The sequence below is a fragment of the Aquarana catesbeiana genome, linkage group LG04 (assembly GCF_042186555.1).
Source record: "Aquarana catesbeiana isolate 2022-GZ linkage group LG04, ASM4218655v1, whole genome shotgun sequence".
Classification (NCBI taxonomy): Eukaryota; Metazoa; Chordata; class Amphibia; order Anura; family Ranidae; genus Aquarana; species Aquarana catesbeiana.
The window spans coordinates 200,676,798-200,703,409 of record NC_133327.1 but is presented as its reverse complement, the minus strand read 5'-3'; the positions used below and the strand labels follow the sequence as shown (position 1 = coordinate 200,703,409).

Sequence of the window (26,612 nt, the reverse complement as noted above, 5' to 3'; positions counted from 1 at the left end):
CACAAAAACACAATATCATACCCAATTGTTTGGTAAAATATAAAATATGATGTTACACCAAGAGAAATGGATACCAAACATGTCAAGTTTTAAAATTGCACATGCCCGAGGATCATATGTACATTATATTACCCATAGGTGACACTTTAATCACTTTAGCCCCGGAAGATTTGGCTGCTCAATGACCAAGCCATTTTTTGCGATACGGTACTGCGTCGCTTTAACTGACAATTGCGCGGTCCTACAACACTGTACCCAAACAAAATCGACGTACTTTTTTCCCACAAATAGAGCTTTCCTTTGGTGGTATTTGTTTGTTTTTTATTTATTTGTCCACACACACAGATCTGGTTCTCGCTCAGTCACGAGCGATTGCGAGTGCCCAGCGGTCATCGCGCCCGCCGGGCACTCGCATCGGCTCTTGGCACATGCTGCGTGTGCCCACGCACGCCTCCTACAGCGTCTTAAAGGGCCTACGGTGGTTCGCCCATTCGCCCAGGGGAACCAACCTGCCGCAGTACAAAAGCCTTTACAGATTACCAGTTTAGATTTACACAGGAGCTACACAGGTCTGGTGCTAGAATTATTGCTCTAAATCTGAAGTTTATGGGGGTACCTCACATGTGTGATGCGATCCCTGTTTACATACTGATACGGGACCGATGCGTGCATTCGCCTTTTGCGCGCGAGGGGAATTTCAGTTTGTTTTTTAGTTTTTTTTTTAGAATGTACCTTTACATTTTATTTTTTTGATCACTTTTATTGTTATCACAAGGAATGTTTACATACCTTGTGATATCAACAGGCAGTGACAGGTCCTCTTTACTGAGACATCTGGATGTACCCCAGACCTCTCCTCTTCCCTTAAAAGCTTTGGATCATACCAAGATCAGTATGATTCGGTGCTCTTTTCAAACCATAAATGGTTTGTTTACAACTGGCAAAACCGGAAGTGACGTAATACTCATCGTTTCTTAGACCATAGAACTGATCCGGGCCATTTCGGTCCCCGATCAGCTCTATGGTCGGCTTGCAGTCCCAGGTTCCCCGGTGGGTTGGGAGAATGCAGGATTGCAGCAAAAGGCTGCTGGAGGGGAGCTCCCCCTCCCACTGCTTGTAAAGGCAATTCAGTGGCTACTTAGCCACTAGGATTGCTTTTACATGAAAGTGCACCGCCGGCCAAAAAAACAATACCTGGTATAAATCACTTGGTCCTGTGATGTATGGGTACGTCGCCTGGCGGTGAGTGGTTAAAGTGATAATAAAGGTTTGGTTATTTTTTTTGTAATAACAAACATGTTATACTTACCTGCTCTATGCAGTGGTTTTGCACAGAGCACCCCCAATCCTCATCTTCTTGGGTCCCTCACTGGCACTCCAGTCCCCTCCCTCCTGCCTAGTGCACCCATAGCAAGCAGCTTGCTATAGGGGCACCTGAGCAGGCTCGCTCCCGAGCTGCTGCTCCATGTGTCCATTCACATACAGAGCGTGGCCCCACCCCCACTCATTAGCTCACTGGCTGTGATTGACAGTGGTGGGAGCCAATGGCTACCACTACTTTCTCTGCCAATGAGGAGGGAGAGACCCAAGAGAGCTGAGGCTCTCATGCACATCACTGGATCGAGGTCGGGCTCAGGTAAGTATTGGGGGGGCTGGGGGCACTGCTGCACAAAGAAGTTTTTTTTACCTTCATGTATATAATGCATGAAGGTAAAAAACCTTGAGCCTTTACAACCACTTTAAAGTTGCAGCAGACTATAAGGCTTTTTGCTAGGCAACTTGTTTTAGGGTGCCTACCTCTTCCCTGTGGGCGTCTCTAAGCAATGCATCAAAGCTGCTTCATATAGATTGAAGCAGGACCTCTGCTGCTGTATTTAGAGACAGTTATTTTGTACCATTCAATGTATAGCTCTGCTGCTGGCCACATATGTTGGGCATGTCGACTTTCCTTTAATGCACAAACCATTTCCATATCTTTTTGCCGATATGATATTGTTTTTACCAAAAATAACTGTGAAAGTTTTGATGCACTAGGCCCCTAGGCTCTTTCTCCTTGTCTTAGTTCTATATTATGTGTGTTGCACCCTCATAGCTAGACTGTTAAATTTAGTGTTGGATTCTGCTGTAGCTACAGAAGCAGTAATTGTTTAGTAAAGTCTGTTTGGGGTTTCATAGGCTGAGAGTTTGATTACTCCCCCTTGCCTCTAGCAGAAACTTCTAGAGCTTAGGGTGGAAGGATTCAAATTCCTGGTCTGAATATTTAATAGGGCCTTGACAATCCCTGGGGAGGTGTACCCAGAAGGTAGCAGGGTTACTGTTAAATAGGCTGGAATCCTGGAGAGTTGATTCTTCTATCCCCTTTGTGGGGAGGGATCCAGGAGCTCAAAAGAAGGGGGACTGTTTGCCTCTGGACCTCAATTCTTGGATTGGAAGCTATGTTACTATGCTGGAGGTTGTCTCCCTGGATGGAACTTTAGCAGGATCTGTGAGTAGCGACAAACCCATATATGCAGTGTCTGATGGTCCTGCAGCTGTAATGCCACGTACACACGATCGGACATTCCGACAACAAAATCCATGGATTTTTTCCGACGGATGTTGGCTCAAACTTGTCTTGCATAACCACGGTCACACAAATCTTGTCGGAAATTCTGCACAACAAAAACACAGTGACATACAACACGTACGACCAAGAAAAATTAGGTTCAATAGCCAGTGCGGCTCTTCTGCTTGATTCCGAGCATGCATGGAACTTTGTGCATCGGAATTGTGTACACACGATTGGAATTTAGGACAACTGATTTAGTTGTCGGAAAAATTGAGAACCAGCTCTCAAATTTTGTGTGACGGAAATTCCAATGGAAAATGTCCGATGGAGCCTACACACGGTCTGAATTTCCGACAACAAGCTCCCATCGAACATTTTCTGTCGGAAAATCCGACCGTGTGTACGGGGCAATAGAAGTTAGAACATTTCATCCTGCTATTGCTAAACTTGTCCAGCAATCCCCCCTGGTTTGCAGTTGAGAAGGGATACAGTATTGCTGCCGCTTATAGATAGAGAAGAGTCCTCTGCAATTTATAAATCAAGCATTTAGATTATCTCAAACACCACTACTTTTAAAAGTTATCAGTTACCTAGCAACAAATCCCAAAAAAGACACCCCTGGGCTGTTTATTGAACCTGTATGGAAGAGATACTGATGTGTGCCTGGCTGACTGCACTGATTAGAGAGAAAACCTGTGGACAGTTACAGCGGCCCCTTTGGGAGTAGCGCTACATGTGGATCACTGTTCTCTGCTGGATAGAGCAGCAAGAGTGCTGCAGAGTCAGTTTCTTTTTCTTTGATTGCTATGGACTCTATTTGAAAGATTAAATCTCCTATAAATATTTTATCTCAAACTTTGCATGCATTTTGTAATCTTTTTAAACTGAGCTATATTAAAGGACAAGGGCATGAAATTTGATAGAATAATATTTATAGTCTGACTGGTAGCCATTGACCACCATGGAATTTCTCAAAATCTGATTACTAGCCAGCTAGCCTGCATCCAGTTGCTGTTTGAAGCTGTAGAAACGGCATGTTTAGATGCATACTGTTTATTAAACACATAACAGTTACTGTGGCTTTACCTTTATTTTGATTGCACTTTTTTTACATATCCTTATTTATAATGGTGCCTAATTTCTCACCATTTTGAGAAGTATTACGTTTCAAATAAAAATGTTGTTCTAATGTCATGATGTGCCCTTTAATGTTTTTATATTTATGTGTATAAAAAAAAAAGAAAAAATAATCATTGCTGCTCACTAGACTCTGGCCACCTTTCTTTCTCCATCCATTTTTATTATCACCTCTGATTTGCATCCTCACAGCTAAAATTTACACCAGCAGTGGATATTCTAATATGTATGCTTTGCAAGAAAGTAGATGGCAGTCAGCTCTGCTGTTTGCTTCTGCGGCTTGCAGAAGCTGGACACATCTGTGATGCCCAATTTTTTTTCTGACTGTGAAAACAGTGCCCTGCAGGGGTTTATAGGCTGCAACACATGTGGGGATACAAACAGGGCAGTTCAACTGTTTTCAGAAATATTTTCCAACGTGGCTAATTCATTAAACAGTGGTAATTTGTCTCTTTCTCAATCACAAACTGCAGGTTTTGGCACTTAACACATTAGGATATATATCAAGCCTTTAGGTTATTGGGAGCTTATGCAGTTATCCACAATGTTTACCTAAAATACTTCAGTCAGTAATCTGGCTAAAACATCTACTTGTGAATGCAACATGCATGTCCTGCATATTGAAACTACAATATCGTCCATTCATTGACAACTATAGTTCCAGGAGAAAAAAAAAGGACAGCATCTGGTTTGTTCATAATTGCCCAATTGCCTGATCTATATAGAACTAAAGCAGTATTGACCCAAACCCATTCCTATATTTTGTGTCAGCGCAGTTCCAACATTTAACGGATTTGGAGGAAGATGTGAGTATTGATCCAATTAGGAAAATACTGTCTCCGCTATTTTTAGGTAAAAAATTGGTAGATTGTTTAGAGGCAGGCAAATTCAGACAAGCCAGACGGTTTCCCACTTTAGCTAAGATAAACAAGGTCTGGAATAGGATTAAAGATCATTGCCAGTATAAGGGGTATACTGATTACACCCACATTTTTTCTAGAATTTCAGCTTTCCAGATGCAGGGATTTAATTAGTGGTCAGAAAGAGGCCTTGCATATATCCCACAACTATATCAGGGTCAACATTTGAAAGATTTTCAAACTTTGCAGGATGAGTTCGGTCTGCCTACTAAAAGTTTTTTCCAATATTTACAGCTCAGGCATGCTATCCAAACCCAGTCTACAGTAGACAGATGCCCTGGGTTTATGTTACATTCACAATTCTTAACCAAAGTCTAGGGGCAACATCTAAGAGGGGACAAATAACAAGACTTTATAATACACTGCTACAAAAAAAGTCAAAATCAAATTCTCTGAGGTACAGATCGTATTGGCAAATAGATATAGGCCCCCTGAATGATGAGGAATGGTCTGACATTCTTTATAATGTAGAACAGGTATCCCTTTCTGCATCTCAAAGAATTACCCAATTGTTCATTATACACCAAACATATTATAACCCCCAGAAACTTTTTAAGTGGCACAAGAGAGAAAATACTCTATGTCCACAATATGAAAGGGATGTCGGGACGCTGGTGTATATGATGCAGAGAGGTCCTAAGTTGGTTAGATATTGGACCTGTGTATTGGACACTATTAATAATGTGTTTAGAGTTAATATTCCTATGAAACCCAAGATACAATATCTCACAAAAGTGAGTACACCCCTCACGTTTGTGTAAAAATTTTATTATATCATTTTCATGTGACAACACTGAAGAAATGACACTTTGCTACAATGGAAAGTAGCGAGTGTACAGCTTGTATAACAGTGTAAATTTGCGGTCCCCTCAAAATAACTCAGCACACAGCCATTAATGTCTAAACCACTGGCAGCAAAAGTGAGTACACCCCTAAGTGAAAGTGTCCAAATTGGGCCCTAAATGTCAATATTTTGTGTGGCCACCATTATTTTCCAGCACTGCCTTAACTCTCTTGGGCATGGAGTTCACCAGAGCTTCACAGGTTGCCACTGGTGTCCTCTTCCACTCCTCCATGATGACATCACAGAGCTGGTGGATGTTAGAGACCGTGCGCTCCTCCACCCTCCATTTGAGGATTCCCCACAGATGCTCAATAGTTTAGGTCTGGACTGGAGACATGCTTGGCCAGTCCAACACCTTTACCCTCAGCTTCTTTAGCAAGGCAGTGGTTGTGTTGGAGGCGTGTGTGGGGTCCATATCATGTTGGAATACTGCCCTGCAGCCCAGTCTCCAAAGGGAGGGGATCATACTCTCATACTCTGCTTCAGTATGTCATAGTACATGTTGGAATTCATGGTTCCCTCAATGAACTGTAGCTACCCAGTGCCGGAAGCACTCATGCAGCCCCAGACAATGACACTCCCACCACCATGCTTGACTGTAGGCAAGACACACTTGTCTTTGTACTCCTCACCTGGTTGCCGCCACACACACTTGACACCATCTGAACCAAATACATTTATCTTGGTCTCATCAGACCACAGGACATGGTTCCAGTAATCCATGTCCTTAGTCTGCTTGTCTTCAGCACACTGTTTGCGGGCTTTTTTGTGCATAATCTTTAGAAGAGGCTTCTTGCTGGGACAACAGCCATGCAGACCAATTTGATGCAGTGTGCGTCGTATGGTCTGAGCACTGACAGGCTGATCCCCCACCCCTTCAATCTCTGCAGCAATGCCGGCAGCACTCATACTTCTACTATTTCCCACAGACAACCTCTGGATATGACGCTGAGCAAGTGCACTCAACTTCTGTGGTTGACCATGGCGAGGCCTGTTCTGAGTGGAACCTGTCCTGTTAAACCACTGAATGGTCTTGGCCACCATGCTGCAGCTCAGGTTCAGGGTCTTTGCAACCTTCTTATTACCTAGGCCAACTTTATGTAGAGCAACAATTATTTTTTTCAGATCCTCAGAGAGTTCTATGCTATGAGGTGCCATGTTGAATTTCCAGTGACCAGTATGAGAGAGTGAGAGCGATAACACCAAATTTAACACACCTGCTCCTCATTCACACCTGAGACCTTGTAACACTAATGAGTCACATGACACCGGGGAGGGAGAATGGCCAATTGGGCCCAATTTGGACATTTTCACTTAGGGATGTACTCACTTTTGCTGCCTGCGGTTTAGACATTAATGGCTGTGTGTTGAGTTATTTTGAGGGGACAGCAAATTTACACTGTTATACAAGCTGTACACTCACTACTTTACATTGTAGCAAAGTGTCATTTATTCAGTGTTGTCACATTAAAAGATATAATACAATATTTACAAAAATATGAGGGGTGTACTCACTTTTGTGAGATACTGTATGTGTATGGGGTGGCTGGACAGAGAAGTATATACTCCTCAGATCTGTATGGCGATCCTTCGACTGCTATTTATAGCAATTGATAGCGCAGAAATGGATCTCCACGGCTCCCCTAACCCACTATCTATAGGTAAAAACAGTAAATGAAGTCTTACAAAGAGAATATATGGTTTATCAACATAGGGGGTGTCCAGAGAAATTTACAAAACAGTGGTGCAACTAGTTGGACATACCAGGAATATTTTCGGTACAATTAGAGACAGGTTTCTAGGATGGAGCAGTTTTTTTTTTTTTGTGTGGTAGATAATATTGTAGTTAGTACACTAATAGTTGAGGAACTAAAGATAGTGGAAATGAATGGATAAAAAGTATAGGGTTGTCACAGATATAAACGGAGTGAAAGCATATATTGCACTTGGAAAGTTGTAACAACTAAGTAAGAAGTAAATGGAATTTTGGGAAAAATGTGGAGAATCGCTCAGACATTTGGAGAGTCTTAAATAAATGGTGTATTTAGATAATGGGAGAAAATTTTAATTATTTGTTGTATATAATATAAGAAGAATTTAAGAAGTTTGAAGGGATTGGGTCTCAATAGAGCTAATGGAACCTATGTCTGTTGCTAAAGATGTATGTATATATTGTAGACTATAAAATATTTAAAAACTAAGAAAACTGGAGTTAAAAGTTTGGTGAATGTGAATTGTGTGTCTTGTGAAAATGGAAATATTGACATCTTCTGGCTCATCTGATACTGACATGAGGACTGGGAAGTGTACAGGGTCTGTGTCAGGTTTTCACCACTACAAACCAGCCTGCTCTGCATACCCTACCATAGTCATCTTGAAGTATACTGCCTCTCTCATATTTCAATATTAGGAGAGCTTGAGGATAAAAACTCCTCCCCCCAATACTTATAAGCCCATACCTAATGCATAAGGTTTTATTATGTGTTTTGTTAAATAAGCTGGGGAAGGGGTGGGAGAATTTGTGACTGTTTTAGTAAAGTCCTCTTCTCCTTTAAGCCAATTGATTTATAAATGGACAATACTGTCTTTTGACATCTATTTCTAAAAAATCTTTCCTTGTATAATTAGATAGATTTCTAGGCAGCATAACGCAAGGTTCTCTCCAGCTGCTCTAAGGGCACCTAGACACCCACAAGCGTGTCCATTTACGTAAGCCCTAGCCTAAACTAGGATGGAATGATTACGTGTGCTATACATACTTTACCATATCATGCTAAAACCTCTCTTCTAGGAATTCCCAAATTTCCACCATTCCAGACAATACATTCCACTTAGGGTCATTTATTAAATCATTCAAGTATCACATTTTAAACATTGTTCAGATCCACAGTTTATGTACCCAAATCACCTTAAACAGAGAAATGGTTATTTTTGCTGAAGTGGCCAATTAGTGGTTGAATTTTCCACATGGGCACATAGACATTATCAGTGCCGTTACACATTAGCAGGCTGGCATGCAAGGTGTGTGATTTAACCCTGTACACAAAGACATGAGTCACACCAGTTATTTGTAGAAGCCTTATTATTTCTCTGCCAGTTTATGTTACATGGTAATGTTATTTTTGCCTGGAGTGTTTTATAGTTGGAGATTTAGTGATGCTTGACACAGTAATGGTCAGAGAGCCAGATTTATTTGTTACTGTTGTGTGTACAAGCATACGAAGAGCAAAGAGTTGAAATCCTGTGGGAGAAATAGGAGAGTAGAGCTAAGATATGTATTTGAAGATTCACAGAGCCAATGGATCATTGTGGCAGCAGCACAGCAGTATCCAACCACATACAGTACTGTCTGCTGCTTCACCACCCTCTGAAATGACTGATATCCATCAGCTTTCCCAAAACCCCAGTCATGACTGCTCCATTACAATATTTTATTTGCATTTTCACTATACATAATTCTTTATTTTGGCAGTTGTCACCCTTTATCACGCATCAGTGTTTTACAGGAAGCTGTGCTATATGAATACATATATATATATATATATTTACAGTCAAAGATGATTCATTTAAATTAACCCTGCCATTTACCCAGGCAATTTAATTTTAGCACATAATCTCTTAATTAAAGAATGCATATTAAATGTAGTTTTAAACCAGACACACAGGCAGCTGATGTTACGTGCAAATTTATGCACAACTTTTCCTACTTTCACCTCCTGAGCTTCCCTATAAGCCAGTGAGTTATCCCTTCAAATTAAAGGACAATGCTTAGGTCTGAGAAGTGAAAGGGGTACATTGCTGCCAAACTTGGTTATCACAGGAAAGATTGCAGTTTAATTGAGCTGCCGATATCTACTGATACAGTCTACATTTGATATTGAACATTTGAATTGCAAAGGTTTCACTAAAGTTGTCATTGTTTAAATTGTATACAATCATAGCAATATCTATCTAGGTCAGGTGTTGTGGAACTACATTTTCCACAAGGCATTGCAAGACTGGCAGTTACAATTACTCCCAGAGGCATGATGGGACATGTAGTTCTGCAACAGCTGGAGGGCCCTAGGTTGCCTACCCCTGATCTAGGTGATTGAGTGGAAAAAGGCCTAAGCCTGGCCATACATGGTGCTAATTTCTTTCCTGCAACCACGGGATGCCGTGTGGACAGGGGAATCAGCAATTGTCTTCTCCCAGCAGGAGGGTGGGAGAAGTTGTCCCTGCCAGGAGAAGACAGCGATTATCGCTAGTGGCTATAGCAGCCATTAGAGATACCCGCAAGAGAATCCAGCAGGCTGGTTGTACCCAAGTTGATCGATCAATCAGCCAAGATTCGAACCATGAATGGCCAGACTAATATTCTCTATATATTGCCTACGTGTTGCATACTTTTAGGAACATGGGGTCTTTTACAAATATGCTCTGAGGACATGTATTTGTTGATATGTTTGTATTCGTTGCATATATTTGTTTGATAACATTAGGTAATCAGTCAGATGATGAGAGACTGAAGCCCTGAAAAAGCGGTCTTGACTGCGCAACACGTAGGCAAGCTCCACGCACATTCTGACTGCTATCCTACCTTTGTTGTTGTTTTTATTATCATAGTACAGTTCCCTTTTGATACGAAATGTTTGCTTTTAATAGTTTGTAATAAAGTTATGACTTTTTATACTAATAACTTGCATACCTATTGATGTTAGAGATGAAGCACTAACCCCCGTAGGAGCTGCTGAATAAATTTGGGCTTACCGTTACCATCTTCATAGTGTTCGTCATAGGGGTCCCATAGCAAATATTCAATTGAAGACACTGACTCCAACACTCAATCCTTTTTCCAAGTTTTATTGAAGAAACAAAAATATTCAATAACAGGGTAGAGGGTGAAAGGTATTCAGGTACCTTGAATTTTATAGTTAGGGGTAATTCCTATATCCAGCAAGCAGCAGCTCCACGCTAGACCTGACAAACTTGAGTAAACTGATTGCTGTGTTTGATCCCAGATGCATCTCCGACTGAGTTCCCAGGCTCTTCTCAAGATACCAGCCTTATGCTCGGTTCTCCCCTGAAGAGTCCTCCCCTGGTAGCTACAGTCCCTTGCTTCTTCCCGCAGGCCAGACAGCAAAGAGACCATCTTATGAACCAATAGGCCAACTTAAACTTTGGGCCTTCTTCTAGTAGCTGGGCCTTGGGTCCGCCGACCTCAAGGCAGAATTTTAAGCAGCAGCAATTCCCCAGGCCAGGAGGGCCATGAATTTAGGAAGCACTAACCCCAAAAAATGGTGTCTACTTCTTAAATACCCCTACCTAGAATGCACGGCGGAATGAACCGCTCCCATTAAACTGTCTCTGGGCAAAGAGTATTCAATATGTCCAACCAGACTGTATTTACAACATCCACCAATGGTAACAGCACCACCCATGGTCGGATGGAAATTTGCACAGTCCAGCCAGACTGGTACAGAAACCAGTAACTTTAGGTAATGATAAGCTGAGCCAAACTGTAGCTTCAACTAAACTTAAATTTGAAAAGAATAGCATCTGCTCTTCAGGAGCAGGGCGCTACAGAGATATCAGGTTGTCTTCGCTCAACGCCCTTTTTTACTACTTTTCCTCAATTTGAATACTATTGTTGGGTTGATGACTTCCTGATATATAGATGGTTTATTTCTATATTTGCCCTCTGTACACACCATTCTTTTGCTGTTACTACCGATGTAAGTATGCATATTACATAACTTAGGGTCCACTGCGGAGGTTGACATTCATTGTAGATGTTAGAGTTACCACAGTGGTAGCCACAATTCTCCAGGCCCTGCTTAGATTCTGTGCAAGCGCCTGCCTCACTGTACACTGACCATGATGAATTCAAGGTGTTTCCTGATGGGATAAGGTAGAGAGGAGGGACAGTGACATCATGATTTCCACCTTAGCCAATCAGAGAACACCTTGTATTCATTGAAAAAGGCAAGACATGCAGAGGGGAAGCCGCTTACACAACTCAGAATATTGTGGCTATTATTGTAGTAGAGCTGATTATTGCAGTGCAGTCCCAGCCACCCCTGCAGCCTATCTAGTATGGGATATGCATACTCACAAACTAAACCAATGTAAGTATAAAATAAAGATCATACTAGCTTTAAAGAGTCTTTAAAATAATGGAAATTGTTAGAGAACACACAGAGGAATTTAGTGGGAAAAAAACAGTATATTTCTTTTTAAATGTGTACAGCATAGTGCAGTTGCCTAAACCAGAGAATACCCTTCTCAGTACCAGAATAGCAATGTGACTGTGAAAATGACAGCTGATTAGTACAATGAGTCACACCAGGAATGGCAACTGAAACTTTTTAAATCAGCCCTTCAAGCAAAGACACACAGGCCTACCTACTATAGTAAGCCCTGACCAGTTCACTGGCAAAGCTTTTCTTTGTTTCTCCTTTAATGAAAAAGACTAGGAATAGCAAAAGTCATCCATCAAAAACATAACATATTAATGAATAATGGCTGAAGGGGTTATATCCTTCTACTAAGTCATTATAAATAGGCTAGTAAATTGCCTGTCATATAAAATGATTGTGGCAGAGAGGTCTTCCACACATCTCTTCTTGGCTTGCTTTTTATTTTCCCATAGTACGTCCATAAAGTCCTAGACAGCCACGGTATTCATTCTCAATCAGATTTTTCATGGAGCTCAAGGAAAAAGCCCTCAGCTGAGTCTCACTATCTTTTACAAAATGTTACACAAGGCATGACCTGGCTTGATATGTTAGCAGTATCAGGGAGGAAGATTAATTTTGATTTGGTGCCCTCCCTGTTTAGTGAACACTGCCAAGGAAAACAGAGGGACGGTGGCAGCAGAGGTCTGCAGTTTACTCATTAGAATGTTTGCTGATAGTCTTTTAGTGCAGACATCAATGGATGGAAATTCACTTCAATAACCGTGTAACAAGCCATTACAGCAAAGGTCAGGTGACTCAGAAATCAAATGCTATGTCTAATATGTTCTGCACGTTTTATGGTCAGGCTAGCTAAATACTGTATGTGACAACATTTTGCAGAACTGCTATGATCTTTTTTCCTTTGATATTTTTTAGAAGAATCGCACTGACAGTACAATTTATTATAACTTTAAAGCTGAACTCCAGGTTGCTATAAAAAAGACAACAGTAAATGCAATTATGTAATTCATTTAAATGATTACACTTATTTTAACGGCAACTAATGTATGTAAGCGAATTTGTTTTACTATCAGTCTTTTGTAATTCCCTTAATATAACCAAACTAGAATAGCTGGTAACCTGAAGCAACCTCTGCTGCATGCACATATGCTGATAAGAAACTTTCTGACCGGAAGAGGGAAATTACATCATTAGTCTGCTGCATATCCTTCAGTGTCTAATCACGATGTGGGGATTCAGAGCTGGCCAAGCTGTATTCCTTAAAGTGTAAGTCCACTTTCCAACTCTTGGATGTCTACATGCAAATGTGCTTTCATGGCGAGTATTCTTCTTTTGTGCTCAGTTGCATTCCAGATGGGGCACGCTACACTTCTGTTTTCTAGAATTACTTTATGCTCAGTTTTATATGGAAATAATGTAAGCTGGCTTGTTTTATTTTCACTTGAAAAACAAATTAAAAAATTGAAACTGAAAAAAAAAAAAGAGTAATTTTCTGTTCTTAAGAAATAGCGATTTGTTTTACCATGTCCTTTCCAGAGTAATTCCTGAATGAGTCTATGTTCATTATAACCACCTGTGCACTTTTAGTGTTTTAATGAGGAAAAGTGCTTAGTCTGCAATTATTTTAGAAGTTGTTAACCCTTTAGGGACTTGCTCAGCAAAAATCAAATTCTCAATGCAGGAGATGCCCAAAAATGTTATTGTATCTAAGTACAGATATCTGAGAAAATAAATGACCCAATTACAGAAACAGGAAATTACATTTATGGGGCTTTCTGACACCAACGGTGTACAGAACACCACCAGGTTGCCATAATGCAGTGCATTTTTTGACAGGTTTACAAAATTACAGCGGTTGCAGATTGAAATCAAAAGGTGACTTTTGAGAAAAATACATTACATACTGTTTTGTGTAGCAATTTCATATGCTATATTAAATTTAATTAATGTGGAGTTCTCCTTTACCTAAAGATAAGAAAAGGTTACCACCCTAGCTGTGCTGTCCGGCAGGGCTATGTAAGTCATAAGACAAAATGTACAAATGTATTTCAACTGTGTGTTTAGCTGTTTGCCTGGAGTTTAGCTTTAATTTATAATATAAAGTTCTGGACAATGTTCTAAGAATGCAGTCATTATCAAAATACAGGTACACAATACAGTATGCAACTTGAAACAAATGAATTAGAAAACAGCCGGCCTATTCACCCAAAGTGCACATCCACTATGGTGCACATTGGGTGATCATATGACCAATAATACCCAAGAGAAAAAAAATGGTTAGCACCAGGTTATCTCAGTATTAAAGCGGATCTTTACACCCCCCCCCCCCCATTTTTTTTAAAACCCTGCTTATAGGGTTACAGGTTCTTCACAGCCAAGTTACTCTCTCACCCAGCAGATCCAGCATTGTCCTGCCGAGATCCTCTTCCTTTCTGCCACCGCTCTTGTCCCCTGCCAACATCTTGTGTGATGTCATTGGGAGGCTGTTGGTGCTTCTAGATTCTCCCAATGATGCGCTATACCAATGAAGTACTATACCTATTTTTGTAGCAGAGGGGAGGAGGGGTAGGAAGGAGGGAACTTTCTTTTCAAAGTAAAGATCTGCTTCAATGAGTAGAAGACAAAAACAAAAAAAAATACATGTACACCTTTGAGCATCTATGACACATCCCCCAATCAATACAACATTTACTCAAGAATGTGGACAAGTAATTTGGTTAGTCAGCTCTCTCTAAAGATAAATCCCTTCCCAGCCAGTTGTCAATGGAACCAATTTCCCTTTGAAAGATTTCCCCTTTTTTTCTGTTCCAGTGACAACTGATTTTTTCTCACCTTCATTCCCAGTGACAGTGGTCACCCGAAGTTAAAACAATACAAACCTGACAGGGTTTCTAACCCTCCACAATTACAAAGATATTTTTGGGTTCATATACACTCTAAAGATAAACTAAATTGTTGTTGTGCATATTTTTTTTTGCCCTCTTAAATATCTAGAAGTTTGGCAGAGGTGGTGTATGATCAAATAGTTTGAATGAAGCCATGTTCACGTTTGGCCAAATCTGTTAATGACTACACTAAACAAATACAAGCTTGGCCCTCCAGCTGCTGTATATACTTCATAATTACATGGTATGGATACATACCACATGGTTTAGGAAAATAGAACACTTTTTTATGACTTGATCAGGAAGAAAAAAAGATCACGCATAAAATTGTCGACGCTGATGCTTGATAAAGATGCGGGAGGGTTGGCCATCCCGCATATTAAATCCTACTTTATTGCCTCCTAATTGCAACATTTTATGGATTGGGATAAGCAGGATGAGTTAGATCTCATCAAAGGTGTATTGCTTACTGTATCTAGCAAATATCCCCTCCTGGCTCTATTAGAGTCCAGAACCTTTATGCCACACCCCAATTTTTAATACAGGAAAGCTCTTGGATATGGTATTGCAGACCATGAAAAAAGATTACTAAAAAAGCCTTCACAGTTGTGGAACAACATCCTATGGACAGATGAGACCAAGATCAACTTGTACCAGAGTGATGGGAAGAGAAGAGTATGGAGAAGGAAAGGAACTGCTCATGATCCAAAGCATACCACCTCATCAGTGAAGCATGGTGGTGGTAGTGTCATGGCGTGGGCATGTATGGTTGCCAATGGAGCTGGTTCTCTTGTATTTATTGATGATGTGACTGCTGACAAAAGCAGCAGGATGAATTCTGTTTCGGGCAATATTATCTGCTCATATTCAGCAAAATGCTTCAGAACTCATTGGACGGCGCTTCACAGTGCAGATGGATAATGACCCGAAGCATACTGTGAAAACAACCAAAGAGTTTTTTAAGGGAAAGAAGTGGAATGTTATGCAATGGCCAAGTCAATCACCTGACCTGAATCCGATTGAGCATGCATTTCACTTGCTGAAGACAAAAATGAAGGGAAAATGCCCCAAGAACTGAAACTGAAGACAGTTGCAGTAGAGGCCTGCCAGAGCATCACCAGGGATGAAACCCAGCGTCTGGTGATGTCTATGCGTTCCAGACTTCAGGCTGTAATTGACTGCAAAGGATTTGCAACCAAGTATTAAAAAGTGAAAGTTTGATGGATGATTGTTAAACTGTCCCATTACATTTGGTCCCTTAAAAAGTAGGAGGCACATATACAAACTGTTGTAATTCCTACACCGTTCACCTGATTTGGATGTAAATACCCTCAAATTAAAGCTGAAAGTCTGCAGTTAAAGCACATCTTGTTAGTTTCATTTCAAATCCATTGTGGTGGAGTATAGAGCTAAAAAAGATTAGAATTGTGTCGATGTCCCAATATTTATGGACCTGACTGTAGAGTATGGTACAGTTATATGACTATGGTCTTTTCAAATCATTTAAGGAACTAGTCGTGGAGTTTCATATACCACATACCAGGTTCTGGTAGGCCTGCTGTCAGGGCTGGGACAAGGGGTGGGCAGGAGTGGAGGCTGTCCTGGGTGCAATGGTTTATTTCAGGGATGAGGGTGCCCTGACTCTAACCCAAAGGGAAGGGGGGTTGCAGTATGGCGACTTTGTCCTGGGCACCTAGATGACCTTTTCTGAGCACTGCCTGCTGTTCAGTCTCAAGCCCATACTCATACCCTACAATTTCAAAAATCCTCTGTCGCTTCCCTACTGACCAGTGGTGATATTAAAATAATAACTACAAACCAAAACTGTTTGGGCAGACCAGTGTTTACAAGAGTTGGGCAGTTTCAGTGGGTGAAATTAGGGTGCCGTGTATGTACTGCTACCTCAATGATTTTTTGCTTTACAGCCCTGCAGTGACTAGACTATCATTCTTCTGCTTCATTAGTTGTGATTTTCCTATAGTCCATGAACTTAAGTGTTGAACTTAAAGTGTTACTAAACCCAGTAATATAAAAATAGTTCATCTGCCCCTAGACCCCCCCCCCCCCCACAATTCCCACGGATTGTAAATCTTCTTTTTACATTAAAATACTGCCACTATATACCTTTTTTGGCTGATCTGTATACGATGGTCACATGATAAACAGCAGGGTCTGCCCGAGTGCTGCGTGTTCAGGTAGGAGGAGATTTCCACTACAGCCTGTGTCCTCATGCTGTTATAGGAGGTGGATCACCTATCAATCAAGATGTGACATCCCACCCACTGTGTTCTTTTTTAGTTACTGGGAAAGAAGGAGGAGGGAGGGTCAATATCATGTGACCTTTCTAGCTCTACTCAGCAAGGAAATGTTCTCTCCAGCAATAGAGACCAAATTGAGCATGTGCAGCAGTATTACCCTTACTGTGTCTTATCTGGCCTTGCCAAGAGAGACCCTGCAGGAGAGGGAGGATCTGTCCATACAGGATCAAAGAGCCTTTTTACACAATGCAGAGGATTAATCCCTTAAGTTCAGTCAGTATATCAAGCAAGCAATTCTGCACATACAGACAGATTTTACTGTAGTGGGTTTAGTAACACTTTAAAGGGAAGGTTTAGTCAGCATGATAGTTTCGTGGTTAGCACTCCTGCCTTGCAGCATTGGGCCCACCATTCAAATCTCAACAAAAGTTGGAGTTGCAAGTTTTCCTTACACCAGTACCTTTGGGTACTCCTACGCTCCAAAAACATGCTGGTAAATAAATTGGCTCCTGTCTAAATTGGCCCTAATATGTGTATGTATGCATGTGAAATTGGGGACCTTAGATTGAGACAGAGAACAATAACAATACAATGCTATAAAAGTTCAAATTGTGCACACCTTACAATCACAACTTCATAATCATATCCTCAGATAAGTATATAGCACTGGCAGGCAAGCAGCAAAATGTGTTACACAAAAATTTGACGGATACAGCACTAAAAAAAAAACTAAATAATAAGCGACAATCGCTACAATTGTGCTTCCTTACTCTTACTATACACAGCATACGAAAACGCCATTAGTCTTATCGTTATTAAATACAGTACATGCAATTTACATTCACTTTTCTAAATATATTCCACACTGTATTTCTCAGCATTTCATTTTACATTCTTATTGAAATCTACATGAAAGAGTCAATGGGTATGCTTGTCGAACAACCTCAACAGCTGGGACACAAAATATAATATTAATATAAGTAATATTTCACAAGTTTCACTGTTAATACATAGCAATTTATAAAGTTTATTCAGTGGAGAAATTTTGCTCTACTGTAAGCCATTTCTGACATGGTCATGTCAACATTTGAGTCATGTGAGGAAAATATATGCAGCATAATAAATGATAAAAAACAGCAGCAATAAATAAAATGCATAAATAAAATCTGGAGGGAAACGAGCCATACAGACCTCCTGGTTTTCCATCAGGGCAGGCCTGTCGCCCCATTTTTTCTTTTTGCTGGCAGGTAAACAAGCAATATAACAATACAGTACTCTAACCCGTAACAAATGACCAATCCAGCCTTGATATTATAACAGTGATCTAGATAGGATTCCAATTTTTCCTGGGAAAATAATACCAGCATTCCAATTTTTTTTTAAGTCTCTGTTCTAGTACTAACATTGGCATCAAGCCCTGCTTTTACCAGCTAGGCCAGTGGTATCCCAGAAACGATACCATCTGCCAGTCACATGTAAATTAGTAATTTAACAAAAGTAGCAGTTTACTAGAAGACATATTTAAAGGTGCATGTACCTGATACAAAGAGTGCTTTGCATACTTAGTTATAGCTTTGTGTTAGCTTATCTATATCTAAATCTTATACTCTGAAAAAGCAGTTAATGAAAAAATGTTTCCTATAATGTCATAAGCTTTTGGACTGTATACTGACACTGAGTGCCTCCTAGTGGTCTCTCTAGAACACAATTTCTGATGTGCAATGAAAAGTAACTGTCAATACTAGTGTGGAATCATTGATCTGTACTTACAGGAGTGCTGCCATCCGAAAAGGTGTTCATACTGATAGAACTGCTCATTTTATCTGAAGACAAAGAAGATGGGGACGGACTGCGTTTTTCTATGCACTGTGCATTCAAAGAATCCTGGCGCTGTAAGTAATCCCTCCATGCTCTTTGGATTCTGAATAAAATGCAAAAAATTGATATGAGTAAATAAATAAGAGCCTAATAATGACAAAACAAGTAAACATTTATTTTCTAGTTGTTTATTTATTTGAGGGTCACATGAAAACAGGCATGTTTTCTCTTAAGCCAAGAATTAAGTCCATTTTAGAGCATTCTAATGTTTGTATGTAATGCCCTTCAAAAATTAACATGGATCACATTTAGGTATGTTTGTTTGCTGAGCTTGTCTAGATATAATAGAAGAATCTCTTTTATGAACTTATCTGCAGAACTTTGAAATTGCAGTAAATTGCATTCTAAAAAATTTTTTTTTTAGTGCAATAGGCAATAGCAATTAAAAGTATCCGCAAAGCGACCTACAGCTATTGTACTAAAATGCAGATGTAGCACCCTGGGGTCTAGTAAGGGATGCTCCTCATAGATTTACTTGCCAGGAGTAGTTAGTTACCTTAGTCGAATGTTAGAGATCCATTGATTTCTCCCTAAGTTTGACCTTGTTGTACTTTTCTCTTCAACCACTAGGTGGCAGGGCACTTGGTGGTACTAGATATGAGAAGGACAACTCAAGGTTATGGGTATATGGGGTATCTCAGCCAATGGGCAGGGGTTTTCTTGAATCCCTTGGCCTGCTGGGAGAGCCTATATATTCGGATGGAGTCAGGTGATCTCTGTTCTGTGACACCTGGACGGCTGTCTGGGTGGACATGTGTAGTACGCCCCAGGCTCCTAGGCTGGAGATTGGGCCTATCCCAGGGGCATCTGGCTGCCAGGCTGTGTGAGGGCCTATCCAGAAGTAAGAGGGTAGCGCAGAATTGGGATTGCGGCTTGCAGTCCAACCAGAAGTGATGGTTCTGCCGGCTGGAGAACCTGTTGTGGTTGGAGGTAGAAGGGAAGCTGTCACCACTAAGGGACCAACCACCTTTGCCAGGGACCACAATGAGTAACTGAAGCAAGTACCGGAGCAGCATTCTCACCGATCGGGCATGGTGGAGAATCGAGAAACTTCAGGCGGTGATCAAGTCAGGGACCCAACTAACGGAGGCGATGCTTGCAGAGCAGCCTTGTGAGTCAAGCCAGGGACCGAGCCGGTTAGCAGGGGTGAAGCCTGAGAAGTATCTGGAGTGCCTGAGGGATGAGGAATGCTTGAGGGAGATACCACCACAAAGCTTTGAGGAACTCCAGGGATTCAGAGTCAGTGAATCAGAGGGTCCAGTGAGAGACCAGGAGCTCAAGGGGCCGAAGAACTACAAGTAGAAGTTGTAGTGAAGCTGAGAGGATTGTTACGATTTGTGTTAGGAACTGTTAAAGACTGTTACCATAGGAGACAGCAATCCTGCACGTGCATATGTGGCACCTTGCTGGGGCCTTTCCCTGAACGGCTGTCCTCATATTGAAGTCTCTGAGTCTGCCAATTGAAATTGCAACTGCTTAAGGGTGTCCTGGCACTAGCCCTCTTTCTCTCATAAAAGACTGTAAAAGAAATAAACATCTCTTTTGCATTCAAGAAGTGTCTGGCGCCCAATAACTTACACCTTGCACCCACTATGCCTTACAACCCACTATTTACAGAAGGATGTCGGCTATCTTTGGCCTTAGAGGTCCACATTAGATTGGAAGAGGCTAAAGACTTTGCTACACAGACAATAGGGTTGATTTACTAAAACTGGAAAGTGCAAAATCTGGTGCAGCTGTGCACAGTAGACAATCAACTTCTAACTTCAGCTAGTTCAATTAAGCTTTGACGTAAAAAATCTGGAAGCTGATTGGTTTCTATGCAGAGCTTCACCAGTTTTTACACTCTTTAGTTTTAGTAAACCAACCCCAATGCATCAAGCACAATTTAAACCCCATTCAAATCCAGTTCAGACACTAGTGTGCATGTACTTTATAATGATCACTGGCCAGCTGAGAGATATAACTTAGCCAGTATTATATGGCTCTCCTAAGTCTCCTCCCAGTTAGATGTTGTTAATAAAGCTCCCACTGCACATTTGTATAAACGAGTGTAGTACTACCCATGTAGTAGTTGCTGATGTCAGGGTTCCACACTGCTGCACAGCCAGTCACACAGCATTTCCTTCTTGCATCCAGACACAGAAATCAGTCATTTGGCTTGTCTTTGTTGTTTTATTAGGGGATGATAGCTTGGATTGGGTTAAGAGATTATGGGATGTCCAACTTGCAAATGCCCAACAAACAGAACCAGGGACAACTTCCTCCCTATGCACAGATTCCTCTTCTTCCTTTCTCCTGCACAAACTTAGTTCCTTTTTGTACAGCATCTGCTGAATCACTACCGGAGGAACTAACAGTCTCTTTCTAGCTCAGCAACAGCCCATTACAGGCTAGGGACTCTCAGCCCTTGGTACAGTAGCACATGTTGAGTGGAGAGCTTCTCGCACCACCCTCTGCTTCTCTGTAGACACTGATCCCAGTTCTACAGCTTGCAGAAATACTAGCCCACCTGGCTGCCACCGGACTTCCTGGCTGCTTTCTCTTCCCAGTCCTCCTGACTGACAAACACATGGAGACTCCCCAGGGCAAGGTTGGATGAAGGCTTGGCACACTGCAGTCTTCAAACGAGACCTGCTACAGCTGGCAGTCTCTCCCCTTGTCTATCCCTCCCTGCACTGTGCTGATCTACTTAATGTCTTTCCTTGCTCCTGCTGCCTCTCCGGTTAGGACTCAAGTCCAAGCCTTTTTAGTTTTGGATGAAGTAGTGAGCATTTTTATATATAACTGAACCCCATAAAGCATGTTAGGATGCAAGTGGAAATATCCCTGAAGTGAAAGGAAATCCCACTTTGTGTCTTTGCGTATGCATGGAAAATCTTCAGTATGTGTTCAGATGTAACAAAGGGCTCTGCCAGGACCTGAAGTCTGGGCAGAACCCTTTGTCGCATCTGCTCATACGCTATAATGATGGTGCTGGAGGAGAGGGCGGGGCAACACACTAAATTACTGTACTTCCTCGCTAAAGCAAAATTCTCTAAAATTGTGGCTACAATGTCAATTCACAAAAGCTTTACTACACGAGTGGTGTATATTACTATACATAATTTTCATCATGTGTTGTATTATATTATGTAATATTTAGCTCTCTCTACCATTAATGTATGCAAAGTTATTTAACAAAGATTATCACACCCTTTATTCTTTTTTAAACTGTCTTTAGCTTCTCACTGGCAATAATTGTAAAGTTCTATGAGGAGAATAATGAGGAGAGCAGGAAAATGATCCATTCAAGGTGGAGATAAAATGCTAGTTCATAAGATATAGTACCAGTTCAGGGAAAATAGAAGCTTTCAGTAGCTAAAAATCATTTTTACGTGAAAAAATACTGATTCGAAACCTATTTAAAATCTTTATGAACTGAAAATGTTTGAAAAGGTAATATAAATTATGTAGTTAAAAAGTATTTTATTCCCATACTGCTTACATACTCATTTAAATATTTGGGAGTCTAGGTAACGCCAGAACCCAGGGACTTTTCATTTGAATATTATCCCCCTTCTCTAGCATTTTAGGGACCGCATTAAAACATTAAAATCCCTCTGCATATCAGTGGCAGGAAGGGTGAATTAATTAAAATGATTTGTATGCCACAGCACCTCTATTTCCTCCTCTAATACCCCAATGGTGATCCCATTAAAAATCTTTAGAATAGTTAATACTCTTTTCTGCACTTTAATTTAGAGGGAGGGCTCTCCCAGAATTAAGCTAGAACACTTCCAAAGGCCTAAAGATGATGGTGGGTTGACCTTGCCCATCCCATGGTTGTATTATTTAGCAGCTCAGTTACAACACCTCATAGGAACCATCGACATGGGGAATGGGTTAGATGACACAGGGTGTAGTTCATCCATGGCGGTGATGTCTCACACCACACATAGGGGATCCATAGTACTGACCTTTGAAGCACAAGCTTTTGGATTACCGCACAAGAAATACCCGACATATAACCTCAATCAGAAGGTTTGAAACAAGACCAAAAACCTTCAGAAGGTAACAGGCTACACGGAATTTAGTCCCATATGGTGTAATGACACTTATATGGAGCTGGCGAAATTGCAGTGTGGGGCTAGATGGTCAGCATATGGAGTAACACATCTTAAACAAATATTCCATAATGGGGCACTTATGACATTTGCTCCATTACAGAGTAAGTTCAATGTACCACAGTCTATGCACTTTTATTATATGCAGCAGCAGCATGCAGTAAAGGCACAGAGTATTTCCTCTGAATGGCACTTGTCGCCCACTCCATTATTCAGTCTCATCAGGGATGCCGAATCCTCCAAAGGATTTATTTCACAAAGCTATGCCATGCTTCTACAGTCCTACCTGAGTTGGCATCCCTTGAGAGTGATGTCTCGTTGGGAACGGGATGTTGGCCATCTGGGGGGTGAACAGTGTGAGGGAGCCTTTCAGGCAGTGGTCACATGCTCATTAAATGTTTTGCAAAGGTTAACTCAACTGTATATCCTTCTAATGCCACGCACACACGAGCGGACTTTGACGGACTGAACTCTGAAGGACTTTTCTACGGAGTTCCAACTAAACAGACTTGCCTACACACGATCACACCAAAGTCCGACTGATTCGAACGTGATGACGTATGACCAGACTAGAATAAGGAAGTTCATAGTAAGTAGCCCATAGCTGCCCTTGCGTCATTTTTGGTCCGTCGGACTAGGATACAGACGAACGGATTTTTCGATAGGACACGAGTCCGTCGGAAAGATTTGAAACATGTTCTATTTCTAAAGTCCATCAGATTTTTCAACAGATCTAATTGTCCGAGGGATTCGTTCCGTCGGACCTTTGCTGTCAAAAAGTCCGGTCGTGTGCACACGGCATAAGGGTGTATTTTACTCCTCACAGACTCCACTTGATAGGAATAAGATCGGAATCTACTTGCACAAGGTGTAAGAGGGACCATGGTGACCCAATACACCTTTTGTGGGGGTGTCTGAAACTTTATTCCTACTGGGCAGGGGTGGTACACAGGATAATTTCTGTGTTTCAGGTGGTCCTTTCCATAGACCCAAAAGCCTGCTTACTGTCTATATTGGAAGAGTACGATTGGGAAGTGTATACCAGGGAGGCTATCCTCAGAGCTTTGTTTCAGGCACGCAAACTGATGATGGTACACTGGAAGTCGGAGGCTCCCCCTACTGTGAGGAAGTGGGTCAAGAATATTGGTGAGCTGTTAAGAATGGAAAAGCCTATATATCAACTTAGGGCAAATGAGCATAAATTTGAGAGGTTATGGGCATCGTGGTTGGATGTTCCGGGGCTAGCGCCGGTGGATTTGACCATGGATAGGGTACTTTGGGTCAATGCTGGCTAGTTACAGTAGGTGTATTTCTGCAGGGTATATTGTTAGACTACTCGAGAGGGGATATCTTGTCTTTTAGTATGATATAAAACTTATTGAAGTTTGGTTTATCTGGTTGAGCAAGTTGAATTGTTTACTGTATTATCAGGAACCTTGACTTCGGGGGTGTTTCCACTGGGCTTTACATTGATATGTACCGTTGGCAATGTATGTTGATGTATCTTCAATAAAAATCTTTGTTGGATAAAAAAAAAAAAAAATAAGTACTGTATTTGATTGTATCACATCTACATTCTTTTCATGAATAAATATTTAAAGGGTAGCTATGTGTTACATTTTAGAAATGGCCTTTATGAGACATAAAAACTTGAGTTAGTAAATCTTATGCCCTGTACACACGGTTGGATTTTCAGACGGAAAATGTGTGATAGGACCTTGTTGTCGGAAAATCCGACCATGTGTGGACTCCATCACACATTTTCCATCAGAATTTCCGACACACAAAGTTTGAGAGCAGGCTATAAAATTTTCCGACACCAAAATCCGTTTTCGGAAATTCCGATCGTGTGTACACAAATCCGACGCACAAAGTGCCACGCATGCTCAGAATAAATAAAGAGACAAAAGCTATTGGCTACTGCCCCGTTTATAGACCCGACGTACGTGTTTTACGTCACCACGTTCAGAACGATCGGATTTTCCGACAACTTTGTGTGACCGTGTGAATGCAAGACAAGTTTGAGCCAACATCCGTCGGAAAAAATCCATGGATTTTGTTGTCGTAATGTCTGATCAATGTCCGACCGTGTGTACGGGGCATAAGGATTACTCGACAGGCACAGGTAAGGAAAAGCTGGGAAGTGATTATTTACTGCTTTACAGATCATCCTCTCATTCTATGCAAAATCTGCCAATAGCCAGTACATATTCCTAATGTTCACCAGAGGGCAGCCTTTACTAGCATAACGGATACCTAAACAGTAAATGCAAAAATAAGGACGTTGCCTGCATAGCGTGAGCTAGTTGTCTGGGCTTATTTTTCTTTTTTGCAAGTGTATTTTTCAACCCACATGGATGGGTGGCAGACAGACAGAAAAAGGCAGCAGCAAAAATGTATAGTTCTTACTTTGCCAAGGTAAAAACAAAATGTGCCGAATCATTCTGTATTGCTATAAAGTTTTTATCTCTATAAATTTTCATATTTGTTAAAGAAATTATAGGGTCCCGCCTCAATGAGACAGGAAACAAAATGCATAATGCTTGTAATACAATATGGAAGGTGATTGTAGCCGTATTAGTGCACTTGCGACAGAAACCATTTAGTACTGTCCATGATCATTTTTTTTATTTGCACCAACATACAATTTTTTAGGACAATCTTTTTGGGGGATGTCCCCTTCTTCAAGGTCCAAGCAGTAGTAATGCACAAAGTCCATTCTGATAAAACTTGACAAAAAAGTGGTGTAGGGGTAGAGTGTGGTGTAAATCAACCTGCCAACAACCTATATAACAGGGGTCTCCAAACTTTCTAAACAGAGGGCCACTTAACTATCCTTCAGACTTTAGAGGGGCCGGTCTGTGGCCCTTCTAAAAAGAAAATGTCCTGGCATATGTATTAGATAAATAGTGTCCCATCGTTGGTGTCAGTGGGAAGAATAGTGTCCCATCATTTACATCAGTGGGAGGAATAGTGTCCTATCATTCCTGACAGTGGGAGCCGAGGAATAGCGTCAGTGAGAAGAATAGTGTCCCATAATTGGTGTTTAGTGGGAGAAATAGTGCCCTATAATTTCTGTCAGTAGGAGGGATAGTTCCCTATCATTCCTGTCAGTGGGAAGAATAGTGTCCCATCATTGGTGTCAATGGGAGGAATAGTACCCCATCTTGTCCCATTGTTAATGTCTGTGGGAGAAATAGTGCCCCAAGGGCCTGATAAAGGCAACCAAAGGCCCGCAGTTTGGAGACCACTGCTATATAACAATAGAACAAAGATATTTACAGAGTGCATCAAGACCCCTCATAGACTTTGAAGGCAGAACCATATATGAAAGTATATTTAACGACTTACCGCCCGGCCTATAGCAGAATGATGGCTAGGAAGTGGTTCAGTTATCCTGACTGTGCATCATATGACGTCCAGCAGGATAAGCCATGATCACGCGCCCGTAGGGGTGTGCAGCATGGCGATCGGTGATGTGGTGTGTCAGTCTGACATACCACATCACCGATCTCTGTAAAGAGTGGAGGCTCTTTACCACGTGATCAGCCATGTCCAATCCCGGCTGACCACGATGTACACAGCTGTTTATCGTTTTTTCATCACTCGCATCTGACAGACGTGAGTAGAGGAGAGCCGATCGGGAGCTCTCCTGACAGGGGGGGTCTGTGCGGATGTCCACCCAGGACCACCAGGGATGCCGTCAGGACTAACAGGGATGCCCACAAAGGAACCCCAACATGTATACCACCCTAGACCACCAGGGATATGCCAATCAGTGCCCAGGCAGCTGCCAATCAGTGCCCATTAATATTTCCTGCCAGTGCCAGTGCCATCAGTGATGCCTATCAGTGCAA

At 41.4% G+C, this 26,612-nt stretch overlaps 1 protein-coding gene across 1 annotated transcript in view; it reads right to left on the bottom strand.

The window, feature by feature from the left end:
• Nucleotides 1–18,523: 18,523 nt before the first annotated feature.
• IQCJ (IQ motif containing J) overlaps nucleotides 18,524–26,612 on the bottom strand; it is a 189,302-nt gene continuing 181,213 nt past the window's right edge. The window contains exon 4 of the mRNA XM_073628901.1: nucleotides 18,524–18,692. Coding sequence (XP_073485002.1) covers nucleotides 18,524–18,692 — 169 coding nt within the window. The remainder of the gene's footprint in view (nucleotides 18,693–26,612) is intronic.